This window comes from Nerophis lumbriciformis, linkage group LG08 (genome assembly GCF_033978685.3).
Source record: "Nerophis lumbriciformis linkage group LG08, RoL_Nlum_v2.1, whole genome shotgun sequence".
Lineage (NCBI taxonomy): Eukaryota > Metazoa > Chordata > Actinopteri > Syngnathiformes > Syngnathidae > Nerophis > Nerophis lumbriciformis.
Window position 1 is genome coordinate 19,635,001 of NC_084555.2, and position 19,545 is coordinate 19,654,545.

At 38.0% G+C, this 19,545-nt stretch overlaps 1 protein-coding gene across 1 annotated transcript in view; it reads right to left on the reverse strand.

Moving 5' to 3' along the window:
• Positions 1-2,144: 2,144 nt before the first annotated feature.
• Positions 2,145-19,545, reverse strand: part of pdss2 (prenyl (decaprenyl) diphosphate synthase, subunit 2) — a 78,747-nt gene continuing 61,346 nt past the window's right edge. Inside the window, exons 4-8 of the mRNA XM_061967948.2 lie at positions 15,272-15,346; positions 12,628-12,801; positions 11,111-11,242; positions 8,665-8,697; positions 2,145-4,065 (exon numbers count right to left, since the gene is read on the reverse strand). Coding sequence (XP_061823932.1) covers positions 3,910-4,065; positions 8,665-8,697; positions 11,111-11,242; positions 12,628-12,801; positions 15,272-15,346 — 570 coding nt within the window. The 3' untranslated portion in view covers positions 2,145-3,909. The remainder of the gene's footprint in view (positions 4,066-8,664; positions 8,698-11,110; positions 11,243-12,627; positions 12,802-15,271; positions 15,347-19,545) is intronic.

Consider the following 19,545-nt stretch of genomic DNA (forward strand, 5'->3'; position numbering starts at 1 on the left):
CTGTCACGGCATTGAATGTGGTCCGTCACATCATTTAATGTGGTCCGTCACATCATTTAATGTGGTCCGTCACATCATTTAAGGTGGTCCGTCACATTATTTAAAGTGGTCCGTCGCATCATTTAAAGTGGTCTGCCACATCATTTAAAGTAGTCTGTCACGTCATTTAATGTGGTCCTTCACATCATTTAATGTGGTCCGTCACGGCATTTAATGTGGTCCGTCACATCATTTAATGTGGTCCGTCACATCATTTAAAGTGGTCCGTCACATCATTTAAAGTGGTCTGCCACATAATTTAAAGTAGTCTGTCATGTCATTTAATGTGGTCTGTCACATCATTTAATGTGATCCGCCATTTCTTTTAATGTGGTCCGCCACATCATTTAAAGTGGCCCGCCACGTCATTTAAATTGGTTCGCCAAATCATTTAAAGTAGTCTGTCACGTCATTTAATGTGGTCCATCACTTTATTTAAAGTGGTCCGTCACATCATTTAAAGTGGTCTGCCACATCATTTAAAGTGGCCAGCCACGTCATTTAAAGTGGTTCGCCAAATCATTTAAAGTAGTCCGTCACGTCATTTAATGTGACCCACCACGTCATTTAAAGTGGTCCGCCAAATAATTTAAAGTAGTCCGTCACATCATTTAATGTGGCCCACCATGTCATTTAATAAGTACCAATGATTGTCACACACACACGAGGTGTGGCAAAATTATTCTCTGCATTTGAACCATCACCCTTGATCACCCCCTGGGAGGTGAGGGGAGCAGTGGGCAGCAGCGGTGGCCGCGCTCGGGAATCATTTTTGGTGATTTAACCTCCAATTGTGGTTTGTCTCATAATTTTTTGTAGTCCACCACATCAATTCACGTGGCCCTCTGAGGGCAGCTACAGATGTGATGTGGCCCTCAATAAAAAACGAGTTTAAAACCCTGCTGTAGACAAAACCTTGTCTCATTGTTAGTTATAACCACCCTGTTATCATTTATGAGGTCAAAGGGGAATGATACTTTTTTTTTCAATTTTGCCTGTCATTCACAATCCATATGTGAGACAATAACACACTTTTTTGTGCAGTCTAAACTTTAAAATATGGCTCATACAAGACGGCTAACAATATAGCTAATGGGAGTCATCTATTCCGCCTCTAAAGCCCTCTAAAAACATCCCAAAACCGGCAACAATACTTCATTTGCATGTTGTGACCTGCATATTAACCAAGTATTAGAGACATTGTTATATTAAGAGCTAACGCAGAGGAACTACTTTTCGTAACACGTTTTATTATGTCTGCAGTTTGTATTTCTTGTTTAACACTTAGCAATACTGCTACATGATGCTTGGTGTTTTGCTTTAACAAGATCTACCCAACACCCAACTTCTCCGTATATTCAGGCTAAAAAATATATGGTTCTGGTCATAATTTGTCCCAAAGTATTCGTTGTTGGCTCTCATGAAGTCTGCAATGATTAGTGGTGGTGTTGTTATTGTTGTAGGAAACAGCAAACGTTGTGATGCGCTCTGTGAAATCAATACGCCGCCATAATGTGCAAGTACTCTTTTTTTCCCCGGTGTTTGGTGGTTCTCTCTGTTTACAGCGCCACATGTAAGTGTGGCATATGTATTACATTGTTTTAACCCAGTGATCAGTTTCCATGTGGATATGACTATTGACATGTGAGTGGTCGCAATGTTTTTCAAACCCCTCAAACAAAACAAAAACACTGTTCTTTTGTGGATTTTGGGTGACAGGCGATGTAATGTTCCACTTTGTTGGTCCGACCCAAATAAGAAGGGAAGGGTCAAACAATACTGAAACATTGACAACTTATAAAAAACATAAGTACCGTATTTTTCGGAGTATAAGGCGCACCGGCAGAAAATGCATAATACAGAAGGAAAAAATCATATATAAGACGCACTGGAGTATAAGACGCATTTTTTGGGGACATTTATTTGATAAAACCCAACACCAAGAATAGACATTTGAAAGGCAATTTAAAATAAATAAAGAACAGTGAACAACAGGCTGAATAAGTGTACGTTATATGACGCATAAATAACCTACTGAGAACGTGCCTGGTATGTTAACGAAACATATTATGATAAGAGTCATTCAAATAACTATAACATATAGAACATGCTATACGTTTACCAAACAATCTGTCACTCCTAATCGCTAAATCCCATGAAATCTTATACGTCTAGTCTCTTACGTGAATGAGCTAAATAATATTATTTGATATTTTACGGTAATGTGTTAATAATTTCATACATAAGTCGCTCCTGAGTATAAGTCGCACCCCCGGCCAAACTATGAAAAAAAACTGCGACTTATCCGAAAAATTCAGTAGTGACAATGTGTGTCACTTTAAGAAAAAAAACATGTGACCCATACAGCTGCTGTGTCGTTTAAATGTAAAGCACCAAACTGTGTTTATCACAAAGCGCCGTCTCACGAGCAATAGTACGTACTATATGAAGTCGGAGGAGTGGCGTGCTGTGTTTGACATCGGCCATTGTCGCCACCATCAATCTAAATGGAACTAATAAAAGGGGAAAATTCCAAATTGTGAGATCATTTTGATCTTATATCACCAGGTAAATGTACTTATTTTCCTGTTTACTATTTGGCTCATTGACCAGAGTTGTGTGTTCAATATGCCTTTCTGCAAAGCCATTTGTTTGGGGGAAAAAATGCTCCTACCAAATTTTCCAGACTATAGAGACAATTTAAGAAGGACCCACCGAATTTGAGAAGAAAAACATTTTTTTTTACATATATTAGCCGCAGATATATATTGGTTTGAAAGATTGCATACTTTAATTGTTTCCAAATGGTGGTCACATTGCACTAAAACGGCTGATCAAACAAGACAGAAGTCAAATCAAACAAGACAGAAGTCATTCACATGGACCCACTAGCTGCAGAATCTAGCTCTCCAGTCAGCTAAACAGACTAAAAAACTCCACAATGACGTTTTGGTGAATTTATGAAACTGAAACAATACAAAACGAATGCCATTGTGAGTTATTAATACTAACACAGACACTTGTAAATGTGTTAGCATATTTGCTAATGCTAACAACGCTAGCTTGATTACATTTCAATAGCACGTACAAATATGCATGAAAACACTCCTACAGACATCACACGAGATGCTTTAGTAAGTATGAATTGTTTTAGTTATATTGTAAAATTTACAAACGTTGCTTGGAGTGATGAATGCAGAATCCTTTCGAGCAGAAACGCTATGGACTAACATACTTCCGGCATGAAACACAAAGTACATTTTGAACTTGCAGCACCTGCAGTGAGCGAACTCGTCCAAATCGGCCGTAGCCCAAAGAATATCACATCTTTTCAGTGTCTCGGTTGGCGGAATATAACAAATATTTGTTGAATACAAAAGGTAATTCAATTTGCAGGTCTAATGTAGTGACTTTGTTTAATCCAGCAGTTGATGCCATTGTGAAACAGCAACACTGTCCGTGCAGTGTCCATACAGCAAGTGAGTGTGCTACACACTCACTGAGGCGTCATTTTCCCATTGCTATCAATAAGCAAGGTAATAATAAACAGAATAAAGGACAGGAGGTAACTCAGAGCATGACACTGAACTAAAATAAGGTGTTTTTATTTTTGGAATAAAAGAATGATGCTGTTGTAGCCATTCATAAAATTGAAGAGATGATTTTAGTCCATAAGAGAGCACTTGGTTTGGTTAATTATTTTAAAAAAAACGTTTTATATTTTTTTACATGAATTAGTTTTTAATGAAAACATTTTTTAAGTCATGTCATCTCTTCTGTGGCTCCCATTTTCTAGCCTCTGCACGAGGAATAGCACCAGTCACAAAGTGTGTGTGTGTGTGTGTGTTTGTACATTTCAGTGAATCCAGGTCAGAATTTGGTGACGGCTGAGGCGATGTTTTCCAAAGCCGATCGAGCCTCGGAGGAGGGGAAAGCCTGAATGGCCTCCAGAGCCTTGTTGCCATGGTAACAGCATAAATTGACTGCCGAGCTCACGCCTTTCTCCGATTTCACCGTCGCCAAGAGCTGTTAAGAGATCAAAACACACTTTAACTTGTCACGTTTGTGTCACTGGTTTTGCTTTGACACAAGCAGGCACAGCGCGAGAACAAAACTTACACAGTGAACCACTATACAAAATAATAATCATGACATTAAATCGATTAAAATGACTTAGTTTTATGATGCGAAACAGGCTTTTTACAATATATTGATCCTAGCTTGTACAAGATCCAGTACAGTTCTTTTTTTGTGTATGCCATTTCAATAAGACAACATGAACATGTAGAGACACAAAAAAGGAAAGGCCAAAGACTCACAAAAAGTATGAGGAATGTATAAAATACATTAAATCAGTCTGGACTACCGGTAAGCGGGGGGGTATGTTTTTTTATTTTATTTATTTTTTTGTCATAAAAAATTCAATCATGTGTGCTTACGGACTGTATCCCTGCAGACTGTATTGATCTATATTGATATATGATGTAGGAACCAGAAATATTAATAGCAGAAAGAAACAACCCTTTTGTGCGAATGAGTGTAAATGGGGGAGGGAGGTTTTTTGGGTTGGTGTACTAATTGTAAAAGTGTATCTTGTGTTTTTATGTTGATTTAATAAAAAAAAATAAAAAAAAATCATTTTATTTTAATTTTTTTAATTTCTTGTGCTGCCCGGTACCAATCGATCCACGGACCGGTACCGGGCCCCGGCCCAGGGGTTGGGGACCACTGCTGTAGGTGATGAATGGACAGCTGATCAAAATAACGAGCTTCTGCAGCAAAGTGGACGTTTAGTGTTAGTCCCAAAACTTTAATTTCTGACTCAAAAATACGCAGTGTCAGACTATCGATAAGACGCTTTAAATTAAAGCGGGCAAAGTATGCACAAAACCATGTCTGTGGGGATTCAGCCATTAACATCTTGGTTTCCTTTTCTTCAATGCACAACATTCACACTCAATTAATGTGTTCAATAGGTCACTACTTCTAGAAACCTATATTTATTTTTTGGTTTACTGTCCAGTTATCCAAATGAGTGACACCTGTGGATCTATTCTGTCACTTCACACAACTCAATGCAATAAATCAACATAGCAATGATCATATTAATTACATATTCTTAAGTGCAATATGACTATTCAAATTAACTGAAGATACACAAAATTATACATAAAAGGTGTCTTCAGGCACTGTTGCAGCTGTGTGGGAAGGGGAATATGCGTGGCACTTAAAAAAAACACCAAAAAACCCCTGATTTTTGTTTGCTAAATCGTTCTTGTGTTATCAGTATGGGTGTTCAGATACAACTTTTTCACTTCTGATAGCAATATTGTAGCCTTGAGTGTGGCCAATGCCGAATAATCCGATACGCTATGAGCATTAATCATAGCGCATACTTTTATTATTTTGTAGTGTGGAATCTTAGAAAAGGCTTGATCAAGTGAAATAACTCAAATAGAGAACAATGGTAGGTGTGAAAAACATTAACCTATTTATAAACTGGAATGGTCTTGTGCTGTCTTTAACTAAATTGAAGTATAAATTTGCTTTTGGGCGACACGTAGTGGTCACAAAAATTAATTAAGGTAAGCTGATGACACTGTCATTTGAATAATGCCGACACGTTTGTCACTTGTTTATATTGACAAATGTCATGTTATAAACTGCAATATTATTTAATTAAGGAAAGTTATTAATATGTCTAGCTTAGTGCTGTTAACTGCCGTGTACAGTAGCTGCTTGTTGTAAGTATCCTACGATATAGCCTATTATGTTTACCTTCTTGTAAATGACTTCACTAAAATACAAGAAAAGACAAACCTTGTGGACTTTATTGGAGGATATTTACATGTTAAATATCTGTACAGTTTTGCAATACGGACATTGCAGATGTCAACTATCTGTCCAGTTTTGCACAAGTAAACACGCTGCAGGACTGCTTCTATCCGATATCAATATCGGATCGGGACACCTCTATTAATTAGGGCCTAATTTACTTCCACAACTGGTGACTCAGCCAATTAAGTGACGGGTTAAGGTCTAATTTCCTAAGTGCATGAATCAGGGGCTTCCAAACTTGTTCCACTGAGGGCCACATACTGAAAAATTAAAGAATGTGAGTGGTCACGTTGATAAACAGTGCCCTCCAAAAGTATTGGAACAGTGAGTCCAATTTGTTTATTTCTGTTGTAGACTGAAAACATTTGGGTTTGACATCAAAAGATGAATATGGGACAAGAGATCAACATTTCAGCTTTTATTTCCATGTATTTACATCTGGATCTGATACACAACTTAAAAGATAGCACCTTTTGTTTGAACCTACCTGTTTTTCATGAGAGCAAAAGTATTGTAACATGTGACTGACAGGTGTGTTTTGTTGCCCAGGTATCTCCCAATTACATTGATTATTTAAACAATAAATATCACTGAATGTCTGAGCTCAGTTTCAGATTGGGTAGGATAGGTTTTGCCTGTGCAGACTGCATTTAGAGGTGGAACCAACATGAAAACCAGAGAACTGTCTATGGGTGAAAAAGAAGCAATTGTGAATCTGAGAGAAGATGGACAATCAATCAGAGCCATTGCACAAACATTGACCATAGCCAGTACAACCATTTGGAATGTCCTGAAGAAGAAAGAAACCACTGGTGTACTAAGCGACAGACGTCGAACAGGTAGACCACGGAAAACATCAGCAGTTGATGATAGAAACATTGTGAGAGCTATAAAGAACAACTGTAAGCAACATCAGTAACAACCTCCAGAGGGCAGGAGTGAAGGTATCACAATCTATTGTTCGCAGAAGACTTCCTGAACAGAAGTACAGAGGCTCCACCAGAAGATGCAAACCACTAATTAGTAAGAAGAATAGGCAGGCCAGGCTGGAATTTGCCAAAAGGTACAGAGATGAGCCTCAAAAATTCTGGGAAAAAGTTTTATGGACTGATGAGACAAAGATTAACTTCTACCAAAGTTAAGGAAAGGCGAAAGTTTGGAGAAAGGATCTGCTCATGATCCCAAACATACAAGCTCATCTGTGAAACACGGCGGAGGTAATGTCATTACTAGTGGTTAGAGTGTCCGTCCTGAGATCGGTAGGTTGTGAGTTCAAAACCCCGGCCGAGTCATATCAAAGACTATAAAAATGGAACACATTACGTCCCTGCTTGGCACTCAGCCTTAAGGTTTGGAATTGGGGGTCAAATCACCAAAAATGATTCCCGGGCACGGCCACCGCTGCTGCCCACTGCTCCCCTCATCTCCCAGGGGGTGATCAAGGGTGATGAGTCGAATGCAGAGAATAATTTTGCAACACAGTGTGTGTGTGACAATCATTGGTACTTTAACTTAACTTGGGCTTGCATGGCTTCTTCTGGGACGTCATCTTCATTGATGATGTAACACATGATGGCAGCAGCAAAATGAACTCGGAAGTCCACAGAAACATTTTGTCTGCTAATTTAAAGAAAGATGCAACCAAACTGATTGGGAGATCCTTCATCATGCAGCAAGATAACGACCCAAAACACACTGCCAAAACAACAAAGGAGTTCATTAGGGGCAAGAAGTGGAAGGTTTTAGACTGGCCAAATCAGTCTCCAGACTTAAACCTAATAGAGCATGCATTTTAACTGCTGAAGAGGAGACTGAAGGGAGTAACCCCCCAAATCAAACAACAACTGAAAGAGGCTGCGGTGAAAGCCTGAAAAAGCTTCACAAAAGAAGAATGCAAACGTTTGGTGATGTCAATGGGTCACAGGCTTGATGCAGTTATTGAAAGCAAAGGATTTGCAACTAAATATTAAGTCTTATTCACTTTACTCTATTTTAAGTTTTTATGTTCCAATACTTTTGCTCACCTAAAAATGTTGTGTTCCATTACAAATAATGCTATCTTCTAAAATGTGTATCAGATCCAGATGTAAATACCTGGAAATAAAAGCTGAAATGTTCACCTCTTGTCCCATATTCTTTTTTTGATGTCAAACCCAAATGTTTTCAGTCTACAACAAAAATAAAGGAATTGGCCTCACTGTTCCAATACTTTTGTAGGGCACTATATATATATATATATATATATATATATATATATATATATATATATATATATATATATATATATATATATATATATATATATATAAACTGAAAATATCCAGTATTTAATTATTTAAAAACAAATTCAAATACAAAGCTTTGTGTTAATAATAGTTATAAATACTGTATCAACATTTGAAACTTTTCTTCTTACATTGTACATTTTTGCTCCATTTTTGCTGTGTTTATTTGTTGAAATGTATTACAGCATTACTCCTTCCATGAAAACTTCTCCCCTTGTGCCCTTTACCAGCTGAAGGAGATTGTCCCACAATGCGTCTTCGAGCCTCAGTGTCTCCTCCACAAATAGGCCTTGGTAACTAATCTAGCCTGCTCTGATTTCAGACAGGACTAGATAACCCTCCCAAACACCATCGGACCTCTCTGGAGCATCCCACCTCTTTTTTGCAACCCACCAATCCCCTTCTTGTCTTTTATTGCATTGACATTGAAAGTTAATTCCTTCATTTCCATCACAGTAAAATTACATGTACTAACTTTTTTTTTTTTTTAGAAAATGCTTACCTTTGAATAATCAAGCTGGTTTCTTGTTTTTGCCTGACAAAAAAAAAAAAAAAAGTTAGTAAGCAGTAGTTACAGCAGACCAACTAATGACACTTCCTGCATTCTGAAACTCTTATCTTACTACATTTTATAGTGTGACGAGCCATAAACATGAGTTACACTCATAAGTCACCATTAGGGGGCGCTATCTCTCAAATTGTATGAACATTTATGTAATTAAGATCAGAGCTCACCTTCATAGTCATCTCTGGAGTAAGACGGCTGAACTTGATGTGAGAGGACTTTTTGTGTTTTTCCTCATCAAATTGCAAATATTTATCAGTGCAGTGGTACCTCAACTTATGAGTGTATTGAGATCAGAGCTGTCTCTCGGCAAGCAAGCAAAAATTTGACTGAAAAATGTATGCAGTCTCAACAATTAAGCAAGAAAGAAGTACAACGCAGAGAAGGATTAAAAAAAAAAGTAAAGACACAGTCAGGCTACTGTTCACTGTCAACAAGACAGGAATTCACAAACTTAAACCACTATGTAGGTCTGGACGATTATGGCAAAAACAATATTCACGATTATTTTGATTGACATTGTAATTCCGATTGTTTACACGATTATTCATTAATTGGGAACCATTAGTATGTATTGTCCTACCAAAATTCAACATTAAATATAGTTAAAAAAACAGATATAAATTAGTAATGAATAAACCTCAACGAGTGAAGTAATAATAGTAATAACAGTAAATTTAAATAATAGAAATATAAAAAAACCAATACAATTCAGTTTTTCCATTTTAATTGTTTTTAATTAAGTTTTTTACCTTTTACACTTATTTTACCACCATTGAGTGTGCTTTTTGTGTCAAATAAAAATGTATAACACATTTGTTAATAAAATGCAAAAATCCTCACATGTATTGGTGCAATACATCTTTGGACAATTTTGACCAATATTTTAGGTCAAAGCATAATCCATCCATCCATTTTCTACCGCTTATTCCCTTCGGGGTTGCGGGGGGCGCTGGAGCCTATCTCAGCTACAATCGTGTAAATGTATCCTAAGTGCTTTAAGTACATTATGCTTGTGTTTGGTACTTTTTTAAATGCCTTTTATTTTGTTAGCGCAGTCAGACCAGATGATGACTTAAAAAAAAAAAAATTACAGCGCGGCCGGGACGCCCAAGATGCGACTGCTCTCCTGTTTCTACGTTAATGTTGCATCAATGATGTCGTTCACAACAACACAAGCAGATGACATGAGTTGTGGGTGTATGGATTGTTCTTGATAGCTTTAGCTTCGTAGTTTAGTCGCTGTTTCAAATGACTGCCTAGACATTGTTTTGTTTAGGATGTGTTTCGGGGATGAATGAACGCTACAAGGACACATTATTTTTTCCAAACAAATGCTACTTCTCCTCACAATGACAGCATTTCACTCACAGTTATGTAAATTTTCCTCTGATATTATTTTGCATTTATCAGCGGATTCCGTTTGACTGGCCAATTATGGGACTCTGTCAGCGGTTACTTCATCGCGTAAATATATTACTTAGCTTTTTTGTTGAGTTTAGTTATTATTGATTAGCGCTGTGTCAAATAAAAATAGTAACCTGATCCCAAACTTCTAGTAGACATTCACTCACTCATCCATTTCACTGTTACAAGCTCCGGAATTTGTATGCACGTTGCGCGGCACAATAAACAATTTTTTTCTATTGTTACATTTTCATGATCGTGGGAAGCTATAATCGAAATCAAAATTTGATTAATTGTCCAGCCTTATCACTATGCCTTGGTAAGTCTGCAAACTCCCGCTCTTTTCACCACATACATTAGGATCATGTTATTGTATTATATTGAAAAAAGAAGGGTAAAAAAATAGTTGTAAATAACGGGCACTCGGGAATAACGCCATTAGGATTTCATGAACCCCAACGACCGTGTTGTATCAACCTTGAATGTAGTTCATTCTATTGTTTTTATAAAATATTTACTATGTAAAAGTTAGTTTTTCTTTTTAAAAGGCTTGTTACATGTTATAATTGTGCTGTTTGGGGGGGCCAAACATCAATAAAATTGATTTTAATTTATTTCAATGGGAGACGGTGATTTCAGTTACAACTGTTTTGAGTTTAGGGCTCAGGCAGACAACCGATGTCTTCTAGACTTACACAATGGGTTTATTAACAAAACAATTGTTAACTTTAAAAGGTGTGCACGGACAGCTATAGTTTGTATTGTTATTAGCTAGCTAACTCGCTGTTACACATTTGTTAACCTTCATGCGAGCAGGAAATTTCAGATGGGGTTGGTTGTCACTTTCTCTTTGGAGTCGGTCGTCACATATACAGTACATTTCACTCATACAAGAGGTGCTTCCAGTTCATGCTCCCTGCTCATTTTGTGTTAAGATGCACTAAAGATCTAAGTAAAGTGTGACAACCGACCTTACCTGGTGCAGTTGCTGCTGCCATCGCTCCTGGCCAACAATGTCACGGTGAAAAACCACCGGGGCGGAGCTAAAACTGAAGGCCACATGGTCTCCCACGTTGCTCTTCACAAATGGCTGCAGGTCAGAGTGTAGCTGCGGAGAGGAAAAGTGGTGCAGTTTGATAAGCCCAGTGATGACGTTTTGATTCATGCAAGTTACTTTCCAGGGACTTCATTTATAAAATTGTGCATGGATTCCAACGTAAAGAATGTACGCACGCATGCACGCACACACGCACGCACACACACTATAATTTATAGAAGCATGCTGCGCACACTTCTACGCGCTGTTCTCATTATAAATCACATCTGCAGTGACTCCTCCCACAGTCATCCATGCATGGTCATGCTAATTAGCTCATGAATATGGTAACAATTTGAAAAGCAATATTTGACCAATCATAGTGCCTGCTCTGCCGTGACTGAGAACTGTTGGTGGGATGAAGAAAACATGTTTCTATTTTAGCCTTCTTGCCAAGTCTTAGTCCGAATCATTTATTTATTATCAATATGTATTTATTTTGTCAAATACTGCAAAACAAACATTCTGTTGCATGACACAAGTACCATAAGCAATAGTTCAAGCTCTTGTGCACATAAGATGATTCTTGGCACAAAAAAATAGTTTTTTGCCTAGTTGTTTATCTTGTAAAAATATTGGTGTGGTAATAATAATAATATAGATTACATAGTGGATGTGTGTATGCAGCATGGCTCCGTGAGGTCCAAACATTTCCACTCCAACCGTGTTATGAACTCCCAAAATTTAAATGTATTAAAAAAAGATTAATGTAATAATTTCCTAAAATCGAAACTAAATAATGTGCAGCTATCTATATTTTAAGTTTTTAGTCTTAAAAAACAAGTTTGGTCACACATTAAGTAAAATACTTCATGACCCATTTAAACATTGTTATGCCATTTCATTAAAAATATCAAAATAAACAATACTTCAATGACCCACCATATTATAAGTGCATGCACAATATCCATCCATCCATTTTCTACCGCTTATTCCCTTTGGGGTCGCGGGGGGCGCTGGAGCCTATCTCAGCTACAATATATCTGCATTAATACAGCTTTATATTTCGACATTTAGGATCTAACAAATAAATATACCATATATACAAAAATAGGGGAATACTTCAATTGTGAAATATATGTTACGTAATTTACATTTAGGCCTCTAACAAATAAACATACAATAAATTTAGAGTTATAGGAATGTTTATATTGTGAAATACTGTGTATTGTTTACTTTATAGTACATATTTGTTTTTCATGCGAGTATGAGCTTTATTTCCTGTCAGCACCATCAGGCGTCACTGATTCCTGTGTCTGAAAAACTTTGCGTAAGCTCTACGCATGGTGAAGAAGTGCATAGGAATACGCAACATGTTCCGCAAAGTGTCATGATTTGTCGTGACAGTTTAATATTTAATTATGTATTGGAGAGAACTGTGAGAACGTAAAACTAACCTTATGGCCAAGAGACAGGTGTTTGCCGTACATGTACGCCAATCTTTGGGACATGCTGTCGTGTTGTGCCAGCTCCATGGCAGCTTGGCAGCTCTTAGCCAACAGCGCCCCGTGAGATAGGAATGTCTGCTCCTCCCACGTTGCAGCGTCGACACCAGCAATGATACTATTGTCCTACAAAATACATGGACGACACGTTTTCACTGTGCAACAATGATCAAAGATAACACGGCTTTGAAAGACTGTTCATGCCAGTGGTGCTGATTACACACTACCTAGTATTTATCTTATACATCCATCCATCCATCCATCCATTTTCTACCGCTTATTCCCTTCGGGGTCGCGGGGGGCACTGGAGCCTATCTCAGCTACAATCGGGCGGAAGGCGGTGTACACCCTGGACAAGTCGCCACCTCATCGCAGGGCCAACACAGATAGACAACATTCACACTCACATTCACACACTAGGGCCAATTTAGTGTTGCCAATCAACCTATCCCCAGATGCATGTCTTTAGAGGTGGGAGGAAGCAGGAGTACCCGGAGGGGACCCACGCAGTCACGGGGAGAACATGCAAACTCCACACTACACAAAAACATCAAACAATTACTAATACCCAAATTTCATAGTCTACGTTTCACCCTCTGTTCGTGCTCGCTTCTATAAGCAGCAGTTCATTCTCTGTACATTCCGGTTAAAAAAAATAATGTTGTGAATCCTCATTTGTCCAAAAATAGTGGTCTTCAATGTCTGTTACCAAGTCTGCCATGAATAGAACACACTTATGTTTGTTTCCGAAAGTAGGAACAAACATTTGTTGCCAGAAGTCAGAAGCGCACTGCTATGGAAAGAAGTTTTGGTAATGGAAACATTTGACCAAAATACGGTAAATATTGAAAATATTACGGTATGTATTGTTATGAACATGTCTGTTACTACATTTAATATAGACTTGCAGCGTGTATATAAAACATTTATGGAGGGTTTTGAAGTTGTTTTGGAGGGCTTTGAAGGCTACAATGGTGACTTTTGCAAGCGTGTTTTATCATCTTTAGGATCCAAAAAAAAAAAAAAGACGTGTATTCTTGTCTCCTATAATGATTGTGAACGATAGGCAAAATTCCAAAAAAGCGCAATTTCTCTTTAACACTTCCCTTTCATATCGATGATTATAATTTTGAATCTCGAGCCATTATCTATGGCCTTATATTCTTTATATTTGCAGTCTTCCAGGTTTGCCCTGCTCGATTATAAAGAGAATTGCCCAAACTCGATATGTTTTTGTTGCTTTGCTACAATGTAAAAGGTTATGGTAACTGAAAAATACACTCAGCAAAAACAACACAAATATATCAATTGTTATACAAAAACAGAAACACTTCTTAAATCATTCGGGGCTGGTGTTTTGTCTCCTTTAAACATGAATCACCGTGTCAAAACGCCTTCTCTGTCAAACCTGAAACACCCACAACTTATGAATACAAATGTTATTTTCAAGTAACTACTCAGCAAAATAGGCCTCGAACATTATTGAAAAGTCAAATCTCAGCATTTGCATAACGGGGGTTTTGGGGTTATGTTATTATAATTAATTCCTTCCTGCGTGCTTGCCACGTTGTGCAAGTCTCTTTAGTCCAAAACCACATAAATTGTATGAATCAGGTGGATATATACAGTTTGTAGTATAGTGCAGATCATAATTCAAGAGAAATTCCAGGCTTGAAGGTCTAAAGATTCATGGATGCAACATTATTAGACCTTACTGTAATAACTTATTTTGGGCATTTTTGAAATCACAATAGCCCCTTCCAGGTGGCCAAACAGAAAGTCACATTGTGCACCTTTTACTGCTGTGTAACTAGACCATGGATGGGCAAACTACGACCCGGGGGCCACATCCGGCCCGTTGGTCTTTTTAATACGGCCCGCCAAATATTAGAACAAAATTAAGCAAAGATATGTTTGAGTATTGCCACAACAAAATTGATACTAGACTTTGACGCATTGGCAAAAAAAGGGTTATCAACAATACTGCTCCCACTGAAAGTGAATGTAAGTGTTAACCCTGTAATACCATGTTTGTGTTTCTTTGTGGTTTTGATATGATATTGTTGAAAAGAGATGTATAGCCCATGTTTGGGAAGTCTACTCTGAGTTCCAACAGATATGATATGCTTTGAAATGCATCATGTGTTCGCCCAGCCCGTCTGTCAAATTTCAAAAGCTCATGTGGCCCCTGAGCCAATAAAGTTTGCCCACCCCTGAACTACACACTAGTAAGCAAGCGGCTAAGCGATAAAGTGGAAGTTTACTAAACAACAATTTAAATTTTTCATAAAAATGACTCTCTTAGTTCTACTGTATTATCTTAGATTGTAGTCGTCATCTCATAGACAAAGTATTGGTAAAGGACTATGTTCTAGTTCGCCTTGCCAAAATGAACATTTCCTAGTATCACTGCTTACATGTTCCTTCCATCCATCCATCCATTCATTTTCTACCGCTTATTCCCTTTGGGGTTACGGGGGCGCTGGAGCCTATCTCAGCTACAATAGGGCGGAAGGCGGGGTACACCTTGGACAAGTCGGCACCTCATCGCAGAGTGTTCCTTCCATTAACTCTTAATAAAAGCAGTTTTTTGTACCTCAGTGTTGTTAGAATTCTCAGAGTAGACTCCTTGAACTAAATCACCAATGGCACTGGAGATCAGTTCAACGACCTGTGGAACAAAACAAAAACATAAAGCAGACATTCAGGTTAAAATGTTAGCATTTTAACAGACCCAAGAATGTTGTTATGGTTTGTGAAGCCCTTTTAGGAATTTGTGATTAAGGGCTATGTAAAAAAAACTTTGCTTGATTGATTGAGTGAACATTCCAAAAATAGTCCATAGCTGAGTGAAAAGACACAGGCCAAGGAAATACAAATGAAATGGAAACAGGTGGAATGATTTCTCGATTAGAAAAAAGCTTAAATTTCGAGAGGGACAAGCTTTAGAAAATGGATGGATTGTACTTGGTTGCTTTGATGATTTGTTTAATGAGTAAAATACATTGACATTGTTTCCACAAGACCGCGCCAATAGAGCGTACATGAGAGCAGTACATTTATTGGTGACACAGGTCGTACTGCGGGTGATGTGGCTTTCGTGTATGTGGCAGGAACAGCAGACAGAGAGATGGTTCAAAGAAAAGCAATGGCACGGTGGAAAGAGATCACAGGTCCCAAAGTTTTACGATGATTTAACAGTAAAAAAGACAGACATCATGGCAAAATGTTTGCGCTGTCAAACAGAGCTGGCATTTTACAATAGCACTACATCAATGATGCAGAACATTATGTGAAAGCATCCTGCATATTTAAGAGTAGCAAACAAGCAGAAAGAAGTATATTTTGGCACCTAACGACTATATGTTTGATTTACATAACAAATGTTTGAATGAATGTGAGTGTGAATGTTGTCTGTCTATCTGTGTTGGCCCTGCGATGAGGTGGCGACTTGTCCAGGGTGTACCCCTCCTTCAGCCCGTGTGCAGCTGAGATAGGCTCCAGCACCCCCTGCGACGCCGAAAGGGACAAGCGGTAGAAGATGGATGGATGGATGGATGTTTTATTTAAACACATGGGGGCATGTGAGGACCTGCTAGCATCTAACAATTGAATGTTAACGCTACCGAGTTGTTTGTTGAAAATTCAAACGCCACTCCTCCAATTAATCCTTTTTTAAATGTGTATGTGTTAATACATTGTACAGTGTATTGATCACATGTAATTGATAACTGTATTTTTAATGTATAGGTTGTTTTTGGGGAGGGGGGGGGGGTGTTGTTGGTGGTGATAAACCAGTCTTGTGACCCTGTTTGCTTACATACACTTTGTTATGTGCATACATGATCACAACTATGTATGCTAACCTGTGCAATAACACCTGCACACACACACACACACACACACACACACACACACACACACACACACACACACACACACACACACACACACACACACCATGTGTGCAAAATAAGTGCAATAGGGCAATGTGCAATTTATACCAGCACTTTACAAACTTGTGATTTAGCACTTTGTAACGGGCAATGTGCTATTCTCTTCTTGTGTATCCTAACACTTTAGCACTTAAGCACGCTTACATTTAAATCCATCTTTCGATGGTCATTTAAATGCTGGTCTGTCATTAGTAATTTGGTTTATTGTTTCATTTTTTGTAGTCCTACTGTACTTCATATTATTAATGTTTTATTGTTGTGTATGGTCTTGTTGTCCTGTTTGGTGCTGTCCTGTTCTTAGTGTTTGGCAGTAATTGCAGCAGGGAAGAAAGATGGAAATTAGCCACAGGCTCCAATCTTCCATATTTACACTTGTGTGTTCATCAATATGTACTGTCCCTGTTTTAATAATGAAGTCAAGTCATGGTGCAGTGGTGAATAGAACACAATGATGACAAAGTGAACAGGAGTTAGTACACTCATATTGACAGATTAGTTCCAAAATTAATTCACAGCAACAGGTCTGACACTCTGTGACTCTTTAGCGATCATCAGAGTAATTGCCTCTTAGGTTGTTTTGGCGTACAGTGATTTGTAACACTTGCTGCAGGGGAGGAGTTTGAACAGTTTGTGATATATATTGCAGCCTCTTGCGATAACAAAATAAATCCCAATATATTACTATTTCAAAACAGGGTTACAAAAGCTCCTAATTTAGCTGTAGACGTATGCGGAATCTGGTATTTTCTCAAAATTATTATTAATCTACTTTTTAATTTACTTTTAATATATTTTAATCTGCGATGAGGTGGCGACTTATCCAGGGTGTACCCCGCCTTCCGCCCGATTGTAGCTGAGATAGGCTCCAGCGTCCCCCGCGACCCCAAAAAGGGAATAAGCGGTAGAAAATGGATGGATGGATATATTTTAATATCACAGTTACTTTTTGTTGTAAAATGGTTTTATCTACACTTCTTTTAAAATGTATTCAACGCTTGCTCCCCAGTTGTTTGGATATTTCACATTAGTTTTGGACAACACTACCAATTTGGCTGTCGATCCAATACTATGTAGTTACAGTGGGCAGTGTTGCCCAGACCAATGTTCATACTTGAAAATCTTCAGGATGATTAAATGATTACAATTTTAATCACAGGATGGGGGCATAACAATATAAATCAATCTTTATATTTTTCCTTATTACCTTACTTTTTTAAATAATAAAGTAGAATAGTTAAACAAAAGCAACAACTACTATTGGCTCTTATTTTCTGAGGTTGTAAACAATAACAAAAATTACAACAACAAAAAATGTGATGATAGTAAACATTTGTATATTATAACCATATACGGATGCTATACTTGTTATTGTTACTGTCACTATTTGTATCGATCCACCAACCTTTTGTTTACATTGTATCCTCCAGTCATAATGTACTTTTATTTGCCGCCATGATTTAGAAGCTGCACTGTGGGGAGACAGTAACTGCTTAGTCGCTTGCAATGATGCTGAGTTGCGTTAAGGATGCCTTTGTTTGCTTGTTGCAGTCAGATTTGTGTCATCAGCATGCATTATTACGATATAATAGTATTAAAAGCCAAACTTATATGATTTACATTGTATATCGTGCAATAGGGAAGACAGTAAAATATTTCTTCATTTAGTGAAAGACAAATTGTACTCTAATTTAAGCAGCTGTTTTTTGGGAATTAGACGATGGTGTTCCAGCTTGTATTTTGGTTCCATTTCAGCCGATCAGCTGTGAATTATAATAGGGTTGAATGAAGCTAAAAAGAGCATGATGAGAACAACCGTAATACACAATTATCTCTGTCTTTTGACATGTTTGAATACGGGCATTTGATCCTAAAATTAAATGTACCGGTATTTGTCATGAATTTTTCTTTGCAGTTCATTTTCCTATTTTGTTTGGTTTAAGACTGCAGTTGCCACTTTCATCTTACAGGGGGCATGCATGACTCCATTTTAGCTTCCAGAATCACTGCTCTTTGTTTGCTTGCCACACAAGAGGCTGATTTGAATTTTCACAACAGAAACTAATGGGATATTTGAAGACACATTTAGAGCTCATCCTGGACATCCTTTAGTTCGTCAGAAAAGTCGGGCGATGCTTGCGGTGCCCTTTGGGTAACAGAATCCTTCAGGGAGAAAATATTGAGGAAACTCGAGCTTCACCCAGTGAAAAGAAAGGACAATGTGCCTACAGTGTTACTCTGGTGTCTCTGCCTGTCTTGGGAAGTGGGGGGGGGGCTTTTTTTTGGAAAGTATCAGATAAGCTCTCGCTCAGCCTGAGCCTTACTTCATTCCTAAATCCAGCCGGATCGTGTTTTGCCGACAGGGCCTGCAAAAGGGAAGAAACCAGAGCTGACGGCCGAGATTACTTTACAGTGTACACAAGTAACGGTATAGGTTACTTCTCAAGGCCAGGACACCCCTTCACCCGCTATCTCAAAGCCTACTAATGTTCAATATTTGCAGGTCTTTATGTGAGAAAAACAATACCAGAACAAATAACTTTAGTTCAGTAACGTCCCTCCCTTGTGGTATTTAAACAAGCATTGTCATATTTCTGTTGCAAAGTTTGCGAATGACCTGGAACTCTCATTTCTGAGAACAAAATCCTCAAGTCTAAACCAGGGAGCATTGGCATTTTGCTATAGCCCTCCGCCAAAATTAGACAGCTGACAAACAAATGTAAACGTGACTTCCTGGACAGATTTACACAACTAAGGGCCTGATCTACTAAGATCCAAATACCACGCGCTAAACATCCTGCAAACACATCAGTTGAATTTGTTTTAATCAGTCCCTTAAGTCATCGAGCAGCTATGAAATTTGAAAATTATGTTTCTGAATTGATGATGTGTCTAATTGTTTTATACTTGACAGTCT